The 19,071-nt window shown below is 37.4% G+C and overlaps 1 protein-coding gene across 2 annotated transcripts in view; it reads right to left on the reverse strand.

The window, feature by feature from the left end:
- Positions 1 to 722: 722 nt before the first annotated feature.
- LOC108712768 (DNA-binding protein RFX2) overlaps positions 723 to 19,071 on the reverse strand; it is a 28,758-nt gene continuing 10,409 nt past the window's right edge. Inside the window, exons 2-18 of one of the 2 annotated variants that reach the window (XM_018255179.2) lie at positions 16,510 to 16,622; positions 13,616 to 13,705; positions 10,945 to 11,021; positions 10,259 to 10,523; positions 9,622 to 9,696; positions 9,097 to 9,278; positions 8,864 to 8,983; positions 8,542 to 8,657; positions 7,633 to 7,751; positions 7,393 to 7,502; positions 6,762 to 6,913; positions 6,302 to 6,399; positions 5,963 to 6,112; positions 5,644 to 5,852; positions 5,072 to 5,225; positions 4,324 to 4,366; positions 723 to 3,826 (exon numbers count right to left, since the gene is read on the reverse strand). In XM_018255179.2, coding sequence (XP_018110668.1) covers positions 3,717 to 3,826; positions 4,324 to 4,366; positions 5,072 to 5,225; positions 5,644 to 5,852; positions 5,963 to 6,112; positions 6,302 to 6,399; positions 6,762 to 6,913; positions 7,393 to 7,502; positions 7,633 to 7,751; positions 8,542 to 8,657; positions 8,864 to 8,983; positions 9,097 to 9,278; positions 9,622 to 9,696; positions 10,259 to 10,523; positions 10,945 to 11,021; positions 13,616 to 13,705; positions 16,510 to 16,614 — 2,175 coding nt within the window. In that variant the 5' untranslated portion in view covers positions 16,615 to 16,622 and the 3' untranslated portion in view covers positions 723 to 3,716. The remainder of the gene's footprint in view (positions 3,827 to 4,323; positions 4,367 to 5,071; positions 5,226 to 5,643; positions 5,853 to 5,962; positions 6,113 to 6,301; positions 6,400 to 6,761; positions 6,914 to 7,392; positions 7,503 to 7,632; positions 7,752 to 8,541; positions 8,658 to 8,863; positions 8,984 to 9,096; positions 9,279 to 9,621; positions 9,697 to 10,258; positions 10,524 to 10,944; positions 11,022 to 13,615; positions 13,706 to 16,509; positions 16,623 to 19,071) is intronic. The other variant, XM_018255188.2, reaches the window with a different exon arrangement.

Consider the following 19,071-nt stretch of genomic DNA (forward strand, 5'->3'; position numbering starts at 1 on the left):
TGTTGCAGCTAACAAATATAATGCAATTTTCATGCAGAATTCAGAGGACACTGGTGGTATTCAGGTGTTGCTGTTGTATACAGTGGTGCTGTTCTTTAGCCATACGGTCACGTCAACACTTAGCAAAATATTCACGGGAAAGGCACGCACGTCACCATTTTCCTGCTGTGCAATTATTCCTTTATTTAAGCCAGTTTTGCCACTCCAAGTACAGAACAACATTTCGGGGGTTTACACTTCCCTTCGTCAGGTTCACTCCCCTGTATTTAAGAGCCCTTAGGATAGCTAGAATCTTTGCTATAAAGCAAGAGCTGCTCTTTCACCACACATATGCCATGCAAGCACAGATGAAAGCAATTCCTTTTCATTCAAACTTCTCCAGAGCATGAGAATACCTTTATTTATATTGTTTTTATTTTGGTCCCAAATGGTCCAGTATAGTGCAAAATAGTATGGCAGGTCAAATCCCTATTCTGTATAATTTCAGCTGTCATATTTTCCTTTAAGAACACCATCCCCCATATGTGATAAAAGGCACTGTTTTCCTAGGTGCAGTAACCCATAGCAACCAATAATGGTCTCTCTCTAAAACAACTGATCAGGAAATGCTACCTGCTAATTGGTTGATGTAGGCAATTAGACCTGCAGCAAATACATTTAATATAGAACTCCAAAAGTACTGCCCAAAACAAAGACAAAAAAAAATAAAGACAAAAGACAAAAACATTAAATCCAATATATTTCAATATTCACTTTACATGGAAAATAAAATGAAGTCACAATTTTTGCTACCATTAACAATGAGCAAATCAAGAAGCTTTGTCCCTAAAAAAAAGAAACAAAAAAGGGAGGCATAAAGGTTTCACTGGTATTTACAATAGTTTAAACAGCAACAAAAAAAAAACAAAAAAAACATGAAAATATTTCATTTTGATATGAAAATAAAACGACTTCTACGTTATTTTAGAAAAATAAAACTGTAGTTGCCAGTACCTACATACAGTCATTTTCATTTTCCAAGCCTGGGTGATATTAATTAGTGTGGAGTAAATTATCGATCAGTCTCCACTTCAAGGAAAACAAGCCCATTTAATCTTTTATAATGCAGAATTTTTTTTTGTGGACTCGAGTGTCTTTCCCATGATTCAGAGCTGAACTTGGGGATCTTTGACAGATACCCATTTTAAAAAGTGCTGATGTAAAAGCATGGGGGAAAAAAAGTTAACTAATTTTCTACATGGAATTAAAATCTTTCCAGGGTACAATTTTCCTTTGAGGAAAATCATTTGAGCGGCAGTATACACGTCTACCAAAATTCTGACAAAAATCAGACAAGAAGTAACATGTTTTTCTTTGTACCCCAGAATATCAATATAAGGCAAAAGAGAGCCAAAGTCATTGTGACAGATTTACAGTATTGGTCCGTTAAACTATGTTTGTCCATTTCTAGAAATGATTCATTTGTTTGATCCATAACTGCAGGAAAATACACCCCACATTCCTATGGTTATTTTACTTACAAATGATAGTGACAGAAAACAAAGCATGGCATTTCAATTTGTAGTATCTTAAGTATCTTAAGAAAAATGCAGGGTTCCTCAATTAAGGTCAATTTTTTTATGGTCTAAAATATCTCTATTACGACGTCCTCACTGTAATAAGGCATATTTGTTTTACTATACCATGTCCATTTTTATTTTAAAGTCTGACCATAACTGCTATTATTAAGTCATAGTAAGACACCTTTGGCCCAGAATTGCTTTCTATCTATTAAAGGGGATGTAAATGCTTTCAAGAAAATTTAAGTATGAGAATCCCTTAAAAGAAGGAACTTTTGGAACCCATGTTGTCCCCCCCCCCCATTTCAAGCAGATAAAGTAGTCATCTGCTTCTCTCTCTGCTTTCTGCAGCAGGAGGCAATCAAACGTGAGCACTCATGGCGCCTAGCAGTAACATCACTCTTTCACTGGTTTATGATTGGCTCTCACTGCAGAGAACAGGCATTGTGGGCCAACCATGTCAATTTAGACAGCAGGTGTCAAAAACTCAAAATGTGACTTAAAACACATATCCACACCTATTTAGATTTAACCATGAATCTCATCCATCAGATTAAATTTTAATAACTAATCTAAAGCTATTCTGTTTAATAAAATTCTTACATTACAGTTAAAAAACGCTTTTTACTAAGTATAAATATCTAATTAATGTTTATATTCGGTGCAGACTCACATTAATGCTTGTGCAAACCCCAGGCTTGGAAGAGGTTAACCAAACGGCAACTGCAGGAACAAAAGGCCACACTTTCACATTCGTAGATATTCAGCAGTCACTAATCAGGATCAAAATCCTAGTCTAAAAATACACTTCTGTGCAGCCAAACAGCTAGCAGACTTTTTTTTTTTTTCTGTACAAAAGAATGCATTAATGGGCATACAAGTATGTACTTTGAGGACTAGACTGGATGATGGTACTAGCAAAAAAATAAAAAAATAAAAATCCAAGTTTGGAAATAATTTCAAAACCAAAGAAATAACTGCTGTTGATCCAAGAATCCAAAGTGGCAGCTAACATTACTGTACATGTAGAATTTCGTTTTGATAGTCTCACATTGAAGCAAATGACAGGAAAAGAAGCATCAAGGGACCAATAGAAAACGTAACTATATTGAGAAGACAATTGTATACACTAAGGCACTGGATTTCTAAACCCTCTGAACTTAAAGAGGGCTAATGCTGGGCCACAGTAAGGCAAAACTAGCAAAAGTAGGATACAGAAGTTGCATGACAGAAAAGATCTAGGGGGCATTATCTGCAACAGTCTTCGTCTTTACAAAAGAAGATACAGGACACAGGAATCCGTAGCAGGATTCTGAAGGCACCAGAGCCAAGACAAAAAGGGCTTTGCACAAATCTAGACAAATCCCCTCTTGTGCTTCGCCTGCAAGATGCTTTGGTATCTACAAATTAAGACAGAACAATCTCTTTAGAGCATACAGCTGAAGTACAGGAGAGAGTGTACTGTAAACAAAACAGTATCAGTATGGCAAACCCTGTAGAGTTTTACACAAATATAGAAAGTACAAATCATTGCAGCCTTTTAGATACCAGCCATCAACCTATAAAGATCTGAAAACCGTTAAACACCTTCAAAATTTTCTGCTCATGAGGTGGCAATATACTTTCTTCACAATATATTTTTTCATCCAGCAACAGCAGATTCTATAGGCGGTTGCTAATGTGGTACAGCTGCCATTTAGTCCAACAGCTGAAATCATTTGACTTGTTGAATTAACCGAAACCTTCAGAGGACACATGATGCAGACACATTTTTGGCAAATAAAACCAGCCCACTTAGAATTCAGTATAGATGAGGTAAGAGTCAAATTATGGTAACGTAAATTAGATATTTAATGAGTCCCTCCAGGGTGTGGGAAAAGTGAAAAAAAATCCATATCCAAGAGTCACTGCTCAGTATTAGAGAGTGGTAGTCGAAAGAAGAAGAAAAAAAGTTTGCGCCATTATGGAGTCTGATTGTCAGTGCCACTGGGTCCGTCTTCCATACCTACGCCGATATCCACTAGACACTGCAGATGATCTGGGGGAAAAGGATACTTGTGGGATTTTAAGAGGCACTACACTGTAACAAGGCAGACTGCATCAAAGGTGATGAGTTCCCACTTGTCAGGGAATAATAAGGCGAAGAAAAAATCCAGTCTACATTTCTTGCATCGAGTGGTTCAGATCCACACGTTCTCTTTTAACTGGAGGTTGACCGGAAATGCGAGGATCCCCATCTGTATCACTCCCAGGTTCACTGACATCGTCTGTATGTAAGTAAATAGAAATTTGTCTTTAGCACAATAATACCAAAACATAAACCAGTTTAATGTACATATATCAATAGTTTACAGTTACACTACCATTGTAAAAATGTTGTATTTAGAAATTTTAATACCATTCACATAATTATTGTCCGTTTGTGCTTAAGTTATGCTTCTTATAACAAGCCGACAGCTTTGATGATAAACAGTAGAGGGGCAGCTGATCCCTTTGTAATATGCCTACTGGCACTGGGCACAGATGAAAGCAGCTTAGTTTCCCTTGATTCCTCTATGCACCATCTATGAGACTATATCATTACAATCTTAAATTATATGCAATTAAATAGATTATATTGTAATTTTAAAAGATAAAAAATTTGTGTTTTCTATACATTGAAATATAATGTACTGTTACCCTTTACTAAAAAGAGTGTTTGCTTTAGATACGTAAAGTATTAAAGTAATTAAATTAAGTTCAATACTAAATAAAAAATACATACCTTTATCGGTTAGCACAGGAGACATTGAAGCAAAGTCACTAAACTGAAATAAAAAAAAAAAAAGTACAGTACTGTTAATTTACAAAATATATTATTAGACTGTAAGCTTATTTTGTAGGGCTTTTCTCTGATCCTGTCATGCACCTTGGAGCAGGCACTCAATGAGGCAGAGAAGTAAAATTGTTGTGGATTTATTTAGTACCAAGAAAACTTGTGGAATGAACGATGAGATTGGTGAATACTCCTTTAAATATCTTGCAATGGAAGTTTTCATTTAGCCTATGACAAAGTTTTCAAAGCGTAAGGCTGTCTGTTTGTTGGCACTACATGCTCCAAAATACATGACTGATTCTGCTCCCCTAGCTGAAGGCTCAGCACAGAACCCCTGGACCTCCTTGTGAGTTATGGATATAATTTTATAAGTTTCTCTGATCCTAGGTTTATTCTGCAACCGTTGCTAATTAAATTATTGTTAGACCTTAGTTAGTTATAAATATGTGCAAATGCTGTGTTACTTGCTGGCACTACATAAATAAATGATGATAGTAGGCATTGTAATAATTCGATTTCAAGAACCACTAGGTGGTGCTATATCCCCTTTCCCGTTCCTTCTAAAACCAAACCCCCTAAGGCAGAGAAAAACAACGGGTTTGTCTAGATTTTATGGACTTCTGTCACTTACAAGTATTATGAATAGGTTTTCCTATGTATCCTATAAATAGAATGAACAAAGGGTCACAATACTTACCTCCCCCATTACTGCAATGGGAGTCTCCCCTGTTGCCTGTGCCACTCTGTGTTCCACCAAGTAGAACATGTACTCATCATAAAGCAGGCGTATAAGGTGGAAAGATCCAAAGCTGGCAGCACTGCGCAGAGTAAGGTCTCGAATCACCATCGAACTGTCATGGAGAAAAACAAAGCAAATTAATCAAATGTGAAAGCAAAGCCCTTAGTCCCCCCCCCCAAATAAAGAAACTGCACAGATCCAGAGAATGAAACAGAGGTTAATAAAAGGGATAGTGCGCCTTTAAATTAACTTTTAATTTGATGTATGCAGGGACATTGTGAAACCACTTGTAAATTGCATTATTTAGCAGCTCTCAAGTTTAGAATCTCAGCAAATATCTGGTTGCTAGGGTCTACTTTGCCTCTAGAAACCAGGCAATTGTTTGAATAAGAGACTGAACGGTAAAGAGGATGGTCTGAAGATCTATTTCTCAGATATGTGTATTGTCTTAAAAGAATGCCATCAGACTGCTCCTTACTAGCTTGGGTGCTTATAAAGAGAAGACACAATAGTCATAGGTTATAGCTGACCTGTAAAATGACCATTTGAGAAGAAACTGTCTGGCTGCCTTTGGGAAGCTGGGGCTTCCTTCATGTGGTTTCAGCACCTGAGTGACAACATTGTCCAACCAATTTGCCCATTGGTCCAATGAGCTCTGCTGCTGCAGGGTTAGCTTGAAATCTTGCTCCAGTTTCTGCACCATACCTTCTTCACACTGGCACACCCAAGAAGCCTGCTCCTGTGACCAGAATATAAACGTTACAGCTAAAGTACTACTGTGCAGCTGGCATAATACTTTTGGTGGTTAAAATATGATCGTCTTAAAAGTAAAAAGTTCCAGATAGTTACCTGGACATTGGCAAAGTCCACACGATTTAGATCACTGAGCATTTGATTAATCTGTGATGTATTCTGAAGCACAGCTCTTGCAGCTTGAGCCAAATGATTTAAGGACGTGTAACGGCGAAGCGTTTGTGCAAAAGCACTTACTACTCCAACCTGTGAACACACGTTTTTAATTAAAAAGAATAAAACGAAACCCTTCCAACAACAGTACTTATATATTGACATAACTGGCATGATCTAACAGGCACTTTTCAAACTGAACAAGTCAAAATTGCCATCTTATTTTATTGTTCAGCCCATAACAAGTCTTGGATGTCTGATGATGATCTGAGCATGTTTTACCTTGGCATGAACTATCTGCTGTGGGAAATCACACATGGCATTGGTAAGCCAGCCCTCCAAACTCTTGGCAAAATTCCGAATTGCCTGGGTCAAAGTACCTGTATAGCGATAGGAGCAATGTTAATATATTAAGGGCCAGTAACATTGATATACAATGCCTTATGAATGTTTAGACATGCAATTCCAAAACCTTTGCATCCATATATCATTTCCAGTGTATATAACTTGTGGTGGAATATAAAAGGTAAAAACTGTAATTTAAAAAAGCTGAATCTTGCTGCCTCAGTGAGAATGTTTCACTACTACTCTGAGTTCTACAGTTTAAATTGAGCCAAACTTGTCTGTCATTTTTTTTTTATGTCAGTAGAACTCCCCTAGCAACATTATCATATAAATAATACAAAGAACAATAAAAATTATAGATTATGGGCAACAACATTAGTGGGAATTTACTACTCACTGGGAACAGGTCTTAGTACATCAGGGATGAGTATCTCCACCAGCGCTTGGTAAAGAATGTGATCACAGTTTCTCATCCACCTCATAATGGGTTCATATTTACAAAGCACCATCAGCTTGTCTTTTGGGATAGTTGGCTCCTGTTCATCCTCACTGTTAAAATATGCGAAGGGATCAGCAGGATCAGAATCAGCACACTTATTAACTTACGGTTACATGAACAAAGCCCCAAACTGAACTTTTTATATCTTATTCAGTAAAGCTGTCAACAAACACCTTTGTGAAAAGTCCTTTCCATTTTGGTTGGTTACATTTTATTAAAAGGTTAAATATAGTAAAAACAACAATTTCTGATAATTTACAGCATGCAGAAAAACATCAAAAAAAGGTTTGACCTGTAGTCCATAATAACTATTTTCTCTCAATATACAGACCGTACATGTGTGGTATCCGTTATCCGGAAAGCCGGTCCTACACCTGTACTACAACAGAAGCTTAATGATTATTAGTTGCTATGGGTCACCAAAGCAGTTTATGATTTCACTAATTAATCATTTATACCACACTTAACTAAAGCACATTGACAGGTTTTAGATGAGCCCAGTCATCCAAATCAAAGGTTAGATAATCACCTGCTCATTGCACTGGAACCATCAGGAGAAGAAGGCTTGGAGTTCCAGAAAGCCTGCCATAGCTTCTCAATGTACTGGAACTGTAGATTCATCACTACATCAATTGTAGCCTACAAATTCAAGTAAACGCTCACAATGAGTTGCTTGAAAAACATGAGTATATATTTTTGCCCTATGCCTAACTGACAAAAGGAGTGTGTACTCTTCTCAGTTTCATTATTCAACTAAATATGGACTCACCTCACAGTGCCGCCGGTACATAAGCTGGAGATTTTTTATGTCGGTCATAGTGATGCCTTCTGGTAACAGCAAACTGCCCAAATCAGGTGCTGGGAAGTCTGGGAACACATGTGATGTATCTTGAAATAAAAAGTAGGGAGAAAAACAGAAATTAAAACAAAAGAAAGGCAACTACAATGTTACAAAGTCTCCGTTACCCAACATGCACTTGTAGGCTTTTGTCACAGCAGGGGGAGATTTTTTGAAAATTAAAAGGGCACCTGTCACCTGAATTTTCTTTCTCCAGCAGAGGTGCAGGCTTTTAAAGCCTACACTCCAGTTGGGGAAAACCAATAGGTGTCCCTGTTAAGGCACATGCATGCATGAGCATAACGAACAAATATCTAAACTTGCGTATTATGCGCACAACGTCAGCTTGTGAGGCTCCTACAACAGATGCATGCGCATAATTATGCGCATGCATGCTATACATGGAAGCCCGAAACAGGAGCTCCCACCTTAAAAAAATTAAGTTTTAATCGTTTCTCCCAACCAGAGTAAAGGCTCATTAAGCTAGAATCTCTGGTGGGGGAAAATTCAAATGACTCATGCCTTTTAAGACTGCAGTGGACAGTACTAAAATTCCAACCCTACACCTGCCTAATGTTGCAACTCAAAAACTCATTTTAACTGTGCAAATGCAGCAATAAGAATGTAATTTCGTTAATATTTAGCTACTTCAATTAATGTGTTCTGGTACTTAAGTAGGAAAGAACAAGGTTATTTAGCTGTTTTTGTGTGTTCAGTATATATAAACCCATTAATTGTACAGCACTATGGAATATGCTGTGCTTTATCAATATGCGTTAATAGTAATAGTTATTAATAAGTATTCAAGGCCCAACTTGAAATACCTTTACTTGAAATTACCTATAAATTGCTGATGATGCTGACTTTGAGCTGCAACAGATTGTTCTGGAGAGGTATGTTGGCTGCTGTTGGCTGGATTATCTCCCATTCCATCCATCTTCTGTGCAGGCCTGTATCTATCAAAGTAAAATAAGGTTTGAGGGAAGTTGGTGTCATTTACATGCCCACTAGGGTCCTACAGTCCCAAGGAAAGACAGACTGTTAGTATATTGCAACACTGCACTGAGCAGTATCTTTGCAAATTGAAGTTTTTTCTTTTTTAGTAAAGTGTAATTTGAAAAGATGTGACAAGAATATGGAGAATGACAAAAAAACACCTCACCTTTGCTTCTGGTGGATGGGTTGCTGTCTTATTGCCATATACTGTGTATCCTCCTGCAGGCGGTTCAGAGGAGAATCTGGCTTCAGACGAATGCCATAATAATGGTATTTTGAGTTACCTCTGTGCAAAAATAAAATCAACAAATATATATAATATCAACTATATCTCTCTCCATCTCTTTATATCTATATAATAGAACAGTTTTATTGTCTGTTGACATAATACGGTCTTACCTGGTACCAAGTCGTCGTGTTCTCAGGCCCATGAACACTGAGCGAATGAGTTTGCCAAAGGATGCCGCATTAACTGGATCAAGTTTGTGGTCCTGGCAGTGCCGCAGGTAGTGATTATAAAGTGAGCTGCGAGGGAGGCTCACGCCTTCCGCTGTCTCATAATTATCCAGCAGCCACTGAAGCTTAAGAGTACATTAAAAGAAATGTTAGCACTAAAACAGAAGTGTTAGACATGGTGCACTATGCCAAGTGTCATTTAGAATAGTTAAATGGTCAGTGAATTGAACTACAAGTAGGACATTAATCAACAGCCAAAAACATGTTAAACCATATTTTATCCCCTCTGGCACCAAATAAGTTGATTGTATATCTACAGAGTAATACCATATAGAGGCACATGTTTTGGCTGCGCACAATGCATAAAGTTCTAGGAAAAGTATTGCAGTGCAGAGAGTTATAGCATGCTAAAGCTACCTAGACAAGCAGATGTCTGTTGAGGGCAAGCAGCAGAGTTAGAGAACTTACATGGCTGTTGAGCAAGCTGCTTTTGTGAGAAGTGATGCCTTCATTTTTTTGGAGATTTTCAATCGCCATTTCAAGCTACAGAGAAAGCATGCAAAACAGAGGAAAGGTCAGATTGTGGGACCAGAAATGGTTTGGCTGATATTCCTTGTACATGCATCATTTAAGAAAAGAACAATGGCTTTACAGCCTCAAAGATCACAAATGACTTGTGTTTCTAACATCACCTAAAAAAGTTCAAAGCTTCAGTACTTCAATAATGAATAGTTGATAAATGTTAATGCAACACTGTACTAAAACCTGAACAGTTGGGGGTCCTTGCTAAGATGACAACATCTGGTTTAGAGCTATGTGGAGGATAACATCAAAATAAAAGAATGTACGCAACTTTGTATACAATTGCCTCAATAAACCTTAGCGCCCCTATTTTTCATATAGTCCCCGACAAGAGGCAAGCAAATTAGCCTAGCAGTGCAGACCAAAGGTTAGATACATGCAGGAAGAGTTAAGTAAGGATTATACATTTGGTGGGAATACAGGCCATAAAGAACAAATATGAAAACATTGAACTTATCTAAAAAAAAAAAATGATAGTTTATAATGTTCTATACGTGTACTGAATGCAAGCAAATATACATACCGTAGCAGGAAAGGTACGAGAAGTGTGAGAGGGTGTATGGCGAGAATTCTCCAGTCCTCCATGAATAAGGTATGCTCCAGAACTAGAGATGATCTGGCTGCCACTCACATCCATGGCGATACCCACCATACTGTGGGAAGGGATTGCTGTAGGGCTAGAGACCACTGTGGTGACCTGAGCACCGCCTCCTTGAGAGTCAAAGTAGGAGGATCCACTGCTGGGCGCGTAGATCTGGGCTTCCGCATTGTAGGAGTAAGCTGTACGGCTGTGCAAGTAGGAGGTATAATCTCTGGTCAAATGGTGGTTGGGCCTAGTAACCATTCTAAAACTTTGGCTGCAAGCTCGTTTAAGGCTATCCTCTCCAATCTTGCACACAGTAAAAAGTAAGAAGCTGATGCGCTAATGATATACCCTTACAAACTCTAAAACATATTTTTTTATTGCACATATAGGTACGTCAAAAATACAGATGATTAATAACGCAAAAGCTCTAAAACCTTACATTTGTGAGTTTGTGCCAATTATAAAATCCATTCAATATTCTTCAGACTGGTAGCAACAGTTACAAAATACTCTTTACAACATCCATTTGCTGTTTTAAAGCTCCAGTTTAAATATAAATAGATATTTAGTATCAGAAAACATCTAACTAAAAAAAAAAAATGTATTCCCTGAAACAAACTTACATGGCTCCATTGGTGTACACTGTATCCCCTTCCACATACTGCACTTGAGCTGGATAGACATGTTGGACAGTCTGGACCTGCAATGACACAGCCATTCTTAAAATCTGTACAATTTGACTCAAACACTAAGCCCAACAAGGGTTTACTTTCAGTCTGTGTCTTACCTCAGTATAATTATGCTGCCCATTTTCAACACCATATATCTATTGTGAAAAGTCTGGATGTTGTTTGCACATGGCTCATTCTGATATTGTTATGCATATTTACCCCATACATAGTCCTTATTCTTGCGGAGTATAACAACATAAAGCATGTTGCGTAAACATTTTTCCATATGCAATCTAAAATTAGCAAAACTGCATGTGCATCTGTTTTCCCTTATAAAAAGAATACCGTCAACACACAACTGACTTTTCCCCATTTTATTAGTCAGCCATTTAAATTTTTCACTAAAGGGTTTGTGGAGTCTGGTCATATTAGAAGCTAAGGTTTCATATCCTTATTCAGGGCATTCTTTAGCTATAACTCCTTATGGGTCATTCAGGGAGACATTCAGGGGGCTCAAGTGTGAATGTGCACCCCTTGGTGTTCATTCTAGGAGCACTTGACCCCCACCCCAGAGCACTGCTCTATGTACTGAGCACTGTATGGGAAATCCTGCACTCATCAATAAAGTAAAACATATTTCCCAGAAGTACACTACACTTCTTAAAGTGTCAGTACACTCTTTGTTCAACATGAGTGCAATGAGGAGGGCTTCAGCTGAACAAACTTTTTGCCCATCGTTTTAATCACCAAAAATCTGTTTGTTTGTTAGTTCTTGAGCTAGAGAGGGCAAACACCATTGAAGCAATTCGAGTTTGGGCCTTGCAAGGCAGATATATTACCATTGCACAGATAACACACAATGGACTTCTGCTTGCCTGTTCACTGTCTGGTTATCTACCTTGCAAGGAGCAAACACAAAGCAGAACAAAGTATGTTCAGAACAAGTCCTATTCATTGAGCTGTTGTCGACCAAGTGGTATACTGCCATTTTCAGAAAACACTTTTTTCTTTTACAAATTATCCCATAATTACTTATTATAGCATATGCAATAACCATTCAAAACAGCCAAGAAAATGTCACACCAATCAAGTGCATTTTGACATCACAAGCATTTTCCTAAAAAGCAGATGTAGTAAAACACAAAGAATTGTTGTCAACAACTTTCTATCAGTAACAATGAGATTCACATTGAATAGGGCACAGCTAGTTTTTGTGCTATGCCTTATAGCCCCATGCTGTATTGCCCGCATAGTGTTGATGCTGCTGCTTTTTCAAAGGATAGAACCAGCAAAGGTGCTAGCTGCATCAGGGCATGTAATAATAAAAACTGGGTTAGTGAGATTTAAAAACCTATAAGATAATTAGATAATTGGCAACCAGTTTCCACAGAATCCAGAAGAAGCAGGGAAACAATAACTGCATACAACAGGTTCAACAAATCTGACATGGGTTTTCTGCCAGCCATGCAGATATAGATGAGATGTTAGACTCAGCAAAGCAAAAGTCACATTCAAGGTTGTTATAGGGAAAGAAGAAGTATAATAGGGGCACCATACATGTTCAGTATGCAACCCATGAACAGAATGTATGTTTTATAGGCTGAATTCATTAGGCAGAGGGGATTAAAGGGGCAGTCTACAACCTTTTCAACAAATAAAGCATGTGCTAAACATACTTTTTGACTATTGTGTTAATCACAAAAAAGGCAGGGCAAATGGTCCTTGCAAAGTACATAAGATTAATCCTCCTGCCCCAAATAGAAAAAAATTAACTACTCAAAGGTAATGAATTTGTACCACTTTGTATTGCTACATTGGCTTTGCTACATGCGATTTTGTGGGTGCAGTGAGACTGGCTGTTGCAATCAGAATGTGCAGGGGATCAGCACTGCCAGAATATAGCACATCTCAAATAACCATTAAGAAAATAGTTTCCTATAAATAGTTGTATCTAAGGGTACGTTAACCAGAGAAGAGGAACAGTGCTCATGTAAAACTTATGCCACTTTGCCATTTATTATGCCACAGATTGATTTGTGCAGCATTTCAGGCAGATAAACCCTCCCTTCATATGGAAAGCGAGTGCTGTTCCTACTTTCTTGAATTCGCATATACTGTATGATAGTGCCCAGCCAGTCATGCAGGGAATAAAGAAAGCACTAAACTTCACAAGTGCAAGTGAAAATCTATATACAAGTGAGCCAGAAGTATCAAGCCTCCCAAGTACAGTCAGGTCTTTCTGCACGGATTGAAGTGGAAAAAGGGGATAAAAAGTGTTATCTGTGCACTATCAAATATCTCTTTTCCGCTCAATAACTGCATAGTATATGAAGTCAGAGCAAAAGGGGAAAAAATTCACGATTTAATCATATTTTAAAATATATAATTGTTAGCTGGACCAGTGCAACTGTTTTGAGCAACAATCATTCAAGCTGATGCTAGATATGCTCAGAATATAACCATTTTACAGAGTATGAGACATTACTTTTATATTTTAGGCAACTACTGGACATCAAGGCCTCTGGAGACAGAGTGCTTAGAGATCAGAGGACAAAGATAGGCAGCGTGGAGCTGGAATTAGTAGCAGCCAGACATCATGCTCAGACCTTGCATGGTCTTTTACCTGCTGCTGTAACTGGTGGGCTCTGGGTACAGAGATACCCTGACCATGTCCCCCTTTGGGAGCAGAGCCAGACGCCTGAGACAAACTTCTCTGTAAAAAAAAGAAACGTAAAAAAAAAGAAAAAGAAAGAAAGAACAGATGGAGGACATTATATGTTCTGCTCTGCCACTGGATTCTTTTTATTTATTTTTTTTATTTAAAGAACTATTGCTAAGGTACAAGCTGTTAATTTATTAATGTATTAAGTAACATTCATAAAATATTTATTTGAACGTTTTCTCTCACAAAGAACAGATATTTAATATCATTGTGCTTACTTACGCTTACTAGCTGTGTAGAAATTGCTTTATTTGAGTTGGAAAAGTAATGAACCCTCTGTATTTGCAGTAGCCTTACAGCAGTAGAAAAAGGGGGTCTGAGAAGGTAACCTAATCAGTTTTTATGAATAAGCAGCATATACTTTTGCTATTGTTTTTGTAACATTTTTAAAGTTTTATTTTATTTTCCAGCAAATATAGTATCTTTAACATATAACAAAAATTATGTATATTAATATTTGTTCTGGAAGTCTATTGGGAGCCAAAGCCTTTCGCAACAGATTACATCTGTTTGTTCAGCATCTGAAAATGAAATGTATAGCTCAGCAGTATAATCATAGCTTGTATCAGAAAAAATACATGAATATTTATAACTAAAATAATGCAAGCTATACATGGGTTCTGCCTATTTGTAGAGGCCAGCAAACAAGCAGATCTATGCCCAATTTGCCAGCAAGAGGCTGACTGGCCCAATCAAAAAAAGATCACATAGTTTATAGTAGATGTCCCAGTTCAGACCTGTCAGCAGAACATGGCATCAAAGATATTCTACAAATGGTATTTTTAAGCCCTTTAGGTTGATATTTGATCAAGTTCCTAACAAGTAGAGGCAGGCGAGGCCATCATTTTTGCTACTTTATACAGGTCAGTAAGTTGTATTGACCAGCATAACATTTATATTTTAAGCTTTAGCGGTTATTGCTACTGACCCTTTAAAGGAACAATTCAGTGTGAAAATAAAAACTGTAAATGGATAGGCTGTGCAAAATAAAAAATGTTTCTAATATAGTTAGCCAAAAATGTAATGTAATAAGGCTGAAGTCACTTCCTGCTTTTCAGCTCTATAACTGAGCTAGTCAGCGACTGTTCAGTGAGCCACATGGGACATATATGTTCAGTGAGTTTGCAATTGATCCTCAGCATTCAGCTCAGATTCAAGTCTCTCCCTCAAGTCTCTGATTGGTTACTGCCTGGTAACAAGTCAGTATTAACCAAAAAAGCTGAAAAGCAGGAAGTAGTGTTCTGGCTATTATGTTAGACATCCAGTCACTCCAGCCTTTATACATTACATTTTTGCCTAACTAACTATATTAGAAACATTTTTTATTTTGCACAGCCTATCTATTTACCCAGTTTTTATTTTTACACTGTACAATTCCTTTAAGTAAACTTTTAGTATGTTATAGAATGCCCAATTCTAAGCAACTTTTCAATCGGTCTTCATTATTTATTTGTTATGTTTTTTTTAATAATTTGCCTTCTTGTTCTGACTTTTGACTTTCAGATGGGGTCACTGACCCCATTTAAAAACAAATGCTCTGCAAGTTGTTACTCCTCTTTCTATTCAGAACTTCTCCTATTCATATCCCAGTCTCTTATTCAAATCAATGCGTGGTTGCTAGGGTAATTCGGACCCTAGCAGCCAGACTGCTGAAATTGCAAACTACAGAGCTGCTGAATAAAAAGCTAAATAATTCCAAAACCACAAATAATAAAAAATGAAAATCAATTGCAACTTGTATCAGAATATCACTCTTTGGGGTAAATTTATCAAAGAGTGAAGTTCCGCCACTAGAGTGAAATTCCACAGCTCTTAATTCATTTCTATAAGATTTTGAAAGGTGTATTTATCAATGGGTGAAATTGAAAGTTCACCCTTTGATGAATACGCCTTTAAAAATCCCATAGAAATGAATGGGGAGTGGCGGCATTTCACTATTAACTTCACTATTTGATAAATATACCCCTATACATCATACTAAAACTTAATTTAAAGGTGAACAACCCCTTAAAGGGGTTGTTCACCTTCAAACAACTAGTTGGTTTCAGATAGATCACCAGAAATAACGACTTTTTCCAATGACTTTCTATTTTCTATGTGTGACAGTTTTTCTAATATTGAAGTGTAAATTGTCATTTCTCTCCTTCTGAAGCAGCTCTGGGAGGGGGGTCGCCGATCCTGTAAACTGTTCTAAATGGATACATTTAGTTGATACATTTCTTATCTTTGTCCCTGCTGAGCAGAATCTCTGGGTTTCATTACAGGCAGCTGTTAGACTTGATACAATTGTTGCTAATACTCCAGAGATGCTGCTGAGAAATGGATCAACTCAATGTTGCAAAATTGTAACAGTTCAGAGTCTGCACCTGAATTACTGAGCTGCCAGACTCAAACACCACAGACACAAACATTCAACTTTACACTTAGATTTTGGAAAAAACTTAAAAAATAAATAATGGAAAGTATTTGAAAAAAGTCTTTATTTCTGGGGAACAATCTAAAAACAACTGAATTGAAAAAAAGTGTTTGGAAGGTGAACAACCCCTTTAAGACGGTTTACTTTCCTGTTCTCTAAACGCAAGCACTTTTATTTAAGTGTACAAACAAATAGCCCAGTTCTTCAGATGTATTTTAATAAAGTAAAAGTAATATTTTTCCTCATTGTTATCAAGAATGGATTCAGATTTTTTTTCCAGTTTTGCTGACCAAATGTATATCATATACCCATACAAAACAAGGTTTTGATTTTAGATATTTTAAGTGCTAAAAGCAAACCAATTGAAGATGGACAATACCTGTTGAGATGCTGGTACAGGCTGCACTACAGGAGCTTGTGCCGATGCCGATGTTCTTAGAGCAACAGATGTTGCCGAGTCTGATCCACTGTCTGAATTCTGCATACTGGTTTCTGTGCATCGCAAAGACATCACGATTAAACACAGTCAAAATATGTTGAACATGAAAACATCACAGTTTGGCTTGCTGTGTAAAATTAATTGGCTCTTCAATGAATATACGAGGATGATAAATGAATATGAAGTAAAAATATATAACTGATACAAAGTGAAAAATTCTACAGTAATGCAAAAACATCTTAAAAAGATGCTTGACCCATTAAGTATTTCTAATCTTTTGTTTATCTTTATATTAGTTCCTAATGGGGCAATGTTGGATTCAAGTTTTATTTTTTCAGATATTTTTTTTTTCTGACAATAAATTTGTAACAACATAAGGAACAATACTGATAATTTTATCAACATAAATTAGGTTCAAGTCTGACCATGCAAGCTTAGACTGTAAGCTCTACAGGGCAGGGACATCCTTCCTACTGTGGCTTTTATCACGTAGCACTTTAGCTCTGTGTCCTTATATAAGCTCTGTGTACTGTGTATATGTACTGTATTTATTGTCTGACTTGTCCTCCATGTGTGTACTTTTATATATATATATATATATTGTATGTATGCATTGTATGGCGCTGCGGCTCCTTAATAGAGCTTTACAAATAAAGTTATACATACATTGTGATGGAGATGGAGGCCTAAAGCCCAGAATGAATAAGCAGAACAAGCAGCAAAGCAAGTCTGCAGTCATTGGTGAATAGAAGAGAATTCAAATGTCTATCTCTCACAAACTGGAGATCAGAAAGTCCTGAGACAGGAGATCCATTTCCCAGCTGGAGGAAGAGCGGCAGTGCAGAGAAATCAGAGCACCCACTTAACTTCCCCAGGACATTCTGTACATGGGTGATGCAAAGATAGCACAGCCTGGCCTCGAGTAACTAGAGAACCTGGTTCACTTAACTCAAACAGGAGTATAAAGATCTCAGAGAAAAGGAGCCATGGGTAACAAGAGGACACTGGAGAAGTTGTGGCATCACAACCTCAGTTTTCAAGGTAAAAAATAATCCATATCCATAATGCTCAGGAACTGGGGTTTTCAGGATAACTGATCTTTCCGCAATTTGGATCATCATACCTTAGGTCTGCTAGAAACTCATGTAAACATTAAATAACCCCAATAGGCTGGTTTTGCTTCCAATGAGGATTAATTATATATCTTAGTTTGGATCAAGAACAAGGTAATAATGTAGACTGGTATGGGACCTGTTTTCCAGAATGCTTGGTTTTCCGGATAAAGGGTCTTATCCTACTGGATCTTATCAATGTTCAAGTAGACAAGGTATAGAGATCCAAATTACAGAAAGATTCCTTATCTGGAAAACCTCAGGTTCAAAGCATTCTGTATAACAGGTCCCACACCTGTATCGCAATGGCCTGTTTGCAGAAACAAGGAGCAGATCTTAGTTGGGAACAAGTACACGGTACAGGTATGGGACCGGTTATCCATAATGCTCAGGAACTGGGATTTTCAGGATAACGGATCTTTCTGTAATTTGGATTGTCATACCTTAGGTCTGCTAGAAACTCATGTAAACATTAAATAACCCCAATAGGCTGGTTTTGCTTCCAATGAAGATTAATTATATATCTTAGTTTGGATCAAAAACAAGGTACAAGAGGAAACATTTTTTAAAAATTTGAATTACTTGGATAAAATAGAGTATATGGGAGACGGCCTCTACATAATTTGGATAACGGGTTTCTGGATAACAGATCCTTTATCCGTATTACATTTTATTATTCATTTTATGAAAAGAATACTGTATATGTCCTTATATTTTAAAGCAGACATTGTTTTTTTGTGCAGATTAAAGAGTGCAATTATAGATGAAATAACACACTGGGTGAGGGGGTCATTAATTATTTCAAAGCAGAGATTTTTTTTTGTGTGGACAGAGAGTTTGATCAGTCCGTGTTTAATCAGCAGAAAAACAGATGCAGATGTTCCATGTGTAACACAGGCTGCCATGCTTGGCTCTGTTTGCCCTCTACCAGATTGTTACTCTGCAAACACCGGTTGCTAGGAGCGACCGCAGTCCACTCCCGTATCCATGAGCCTGTCGCTGGGCAACCCAGAGATTACATCCCAAACTAAACAATACACCACTGCACTCCCCCCTCCCTCACACACACACACACACACTGCACCCTGCTCTGCTTTCCATCATTAACCAGGCAATGTGTCATCTATTATATCAAACTACAATGGGGGGGGGAAGGAAGTACACATTGTTTATTTGGGCTCAGTGTTCACAAGATTCTGGGTCAAATAATAACGAGGCAAACAAAAAGCAGAAAAGGACAAATCTGTCAGAGATTGACCAACAGTTTGGTGTATTCTGATAAACTTTAGAGAAGGGTAAAAACAACTGCGTTTAGACGTCCAACCGTCTTGCATATATTTTTAACATTAAAAAAAATTGTATGTACGGAGCACCATTAACCATTTGATGT

This window comes from Xenopus laevis, chromosome 1L (assembly GCF_017654675.1).
Source record: "Xenopus laevis strain J_2021 chromosome 1L, Xenopus_laevis_v10.1, whole genome shotgun sequence".
Classification (NCBI taxonomy): Eukaryota; Metazoa; Chordata; class Amphibia; order Anura; family Pipidae; genus Xenopus; species Xenopus laevis.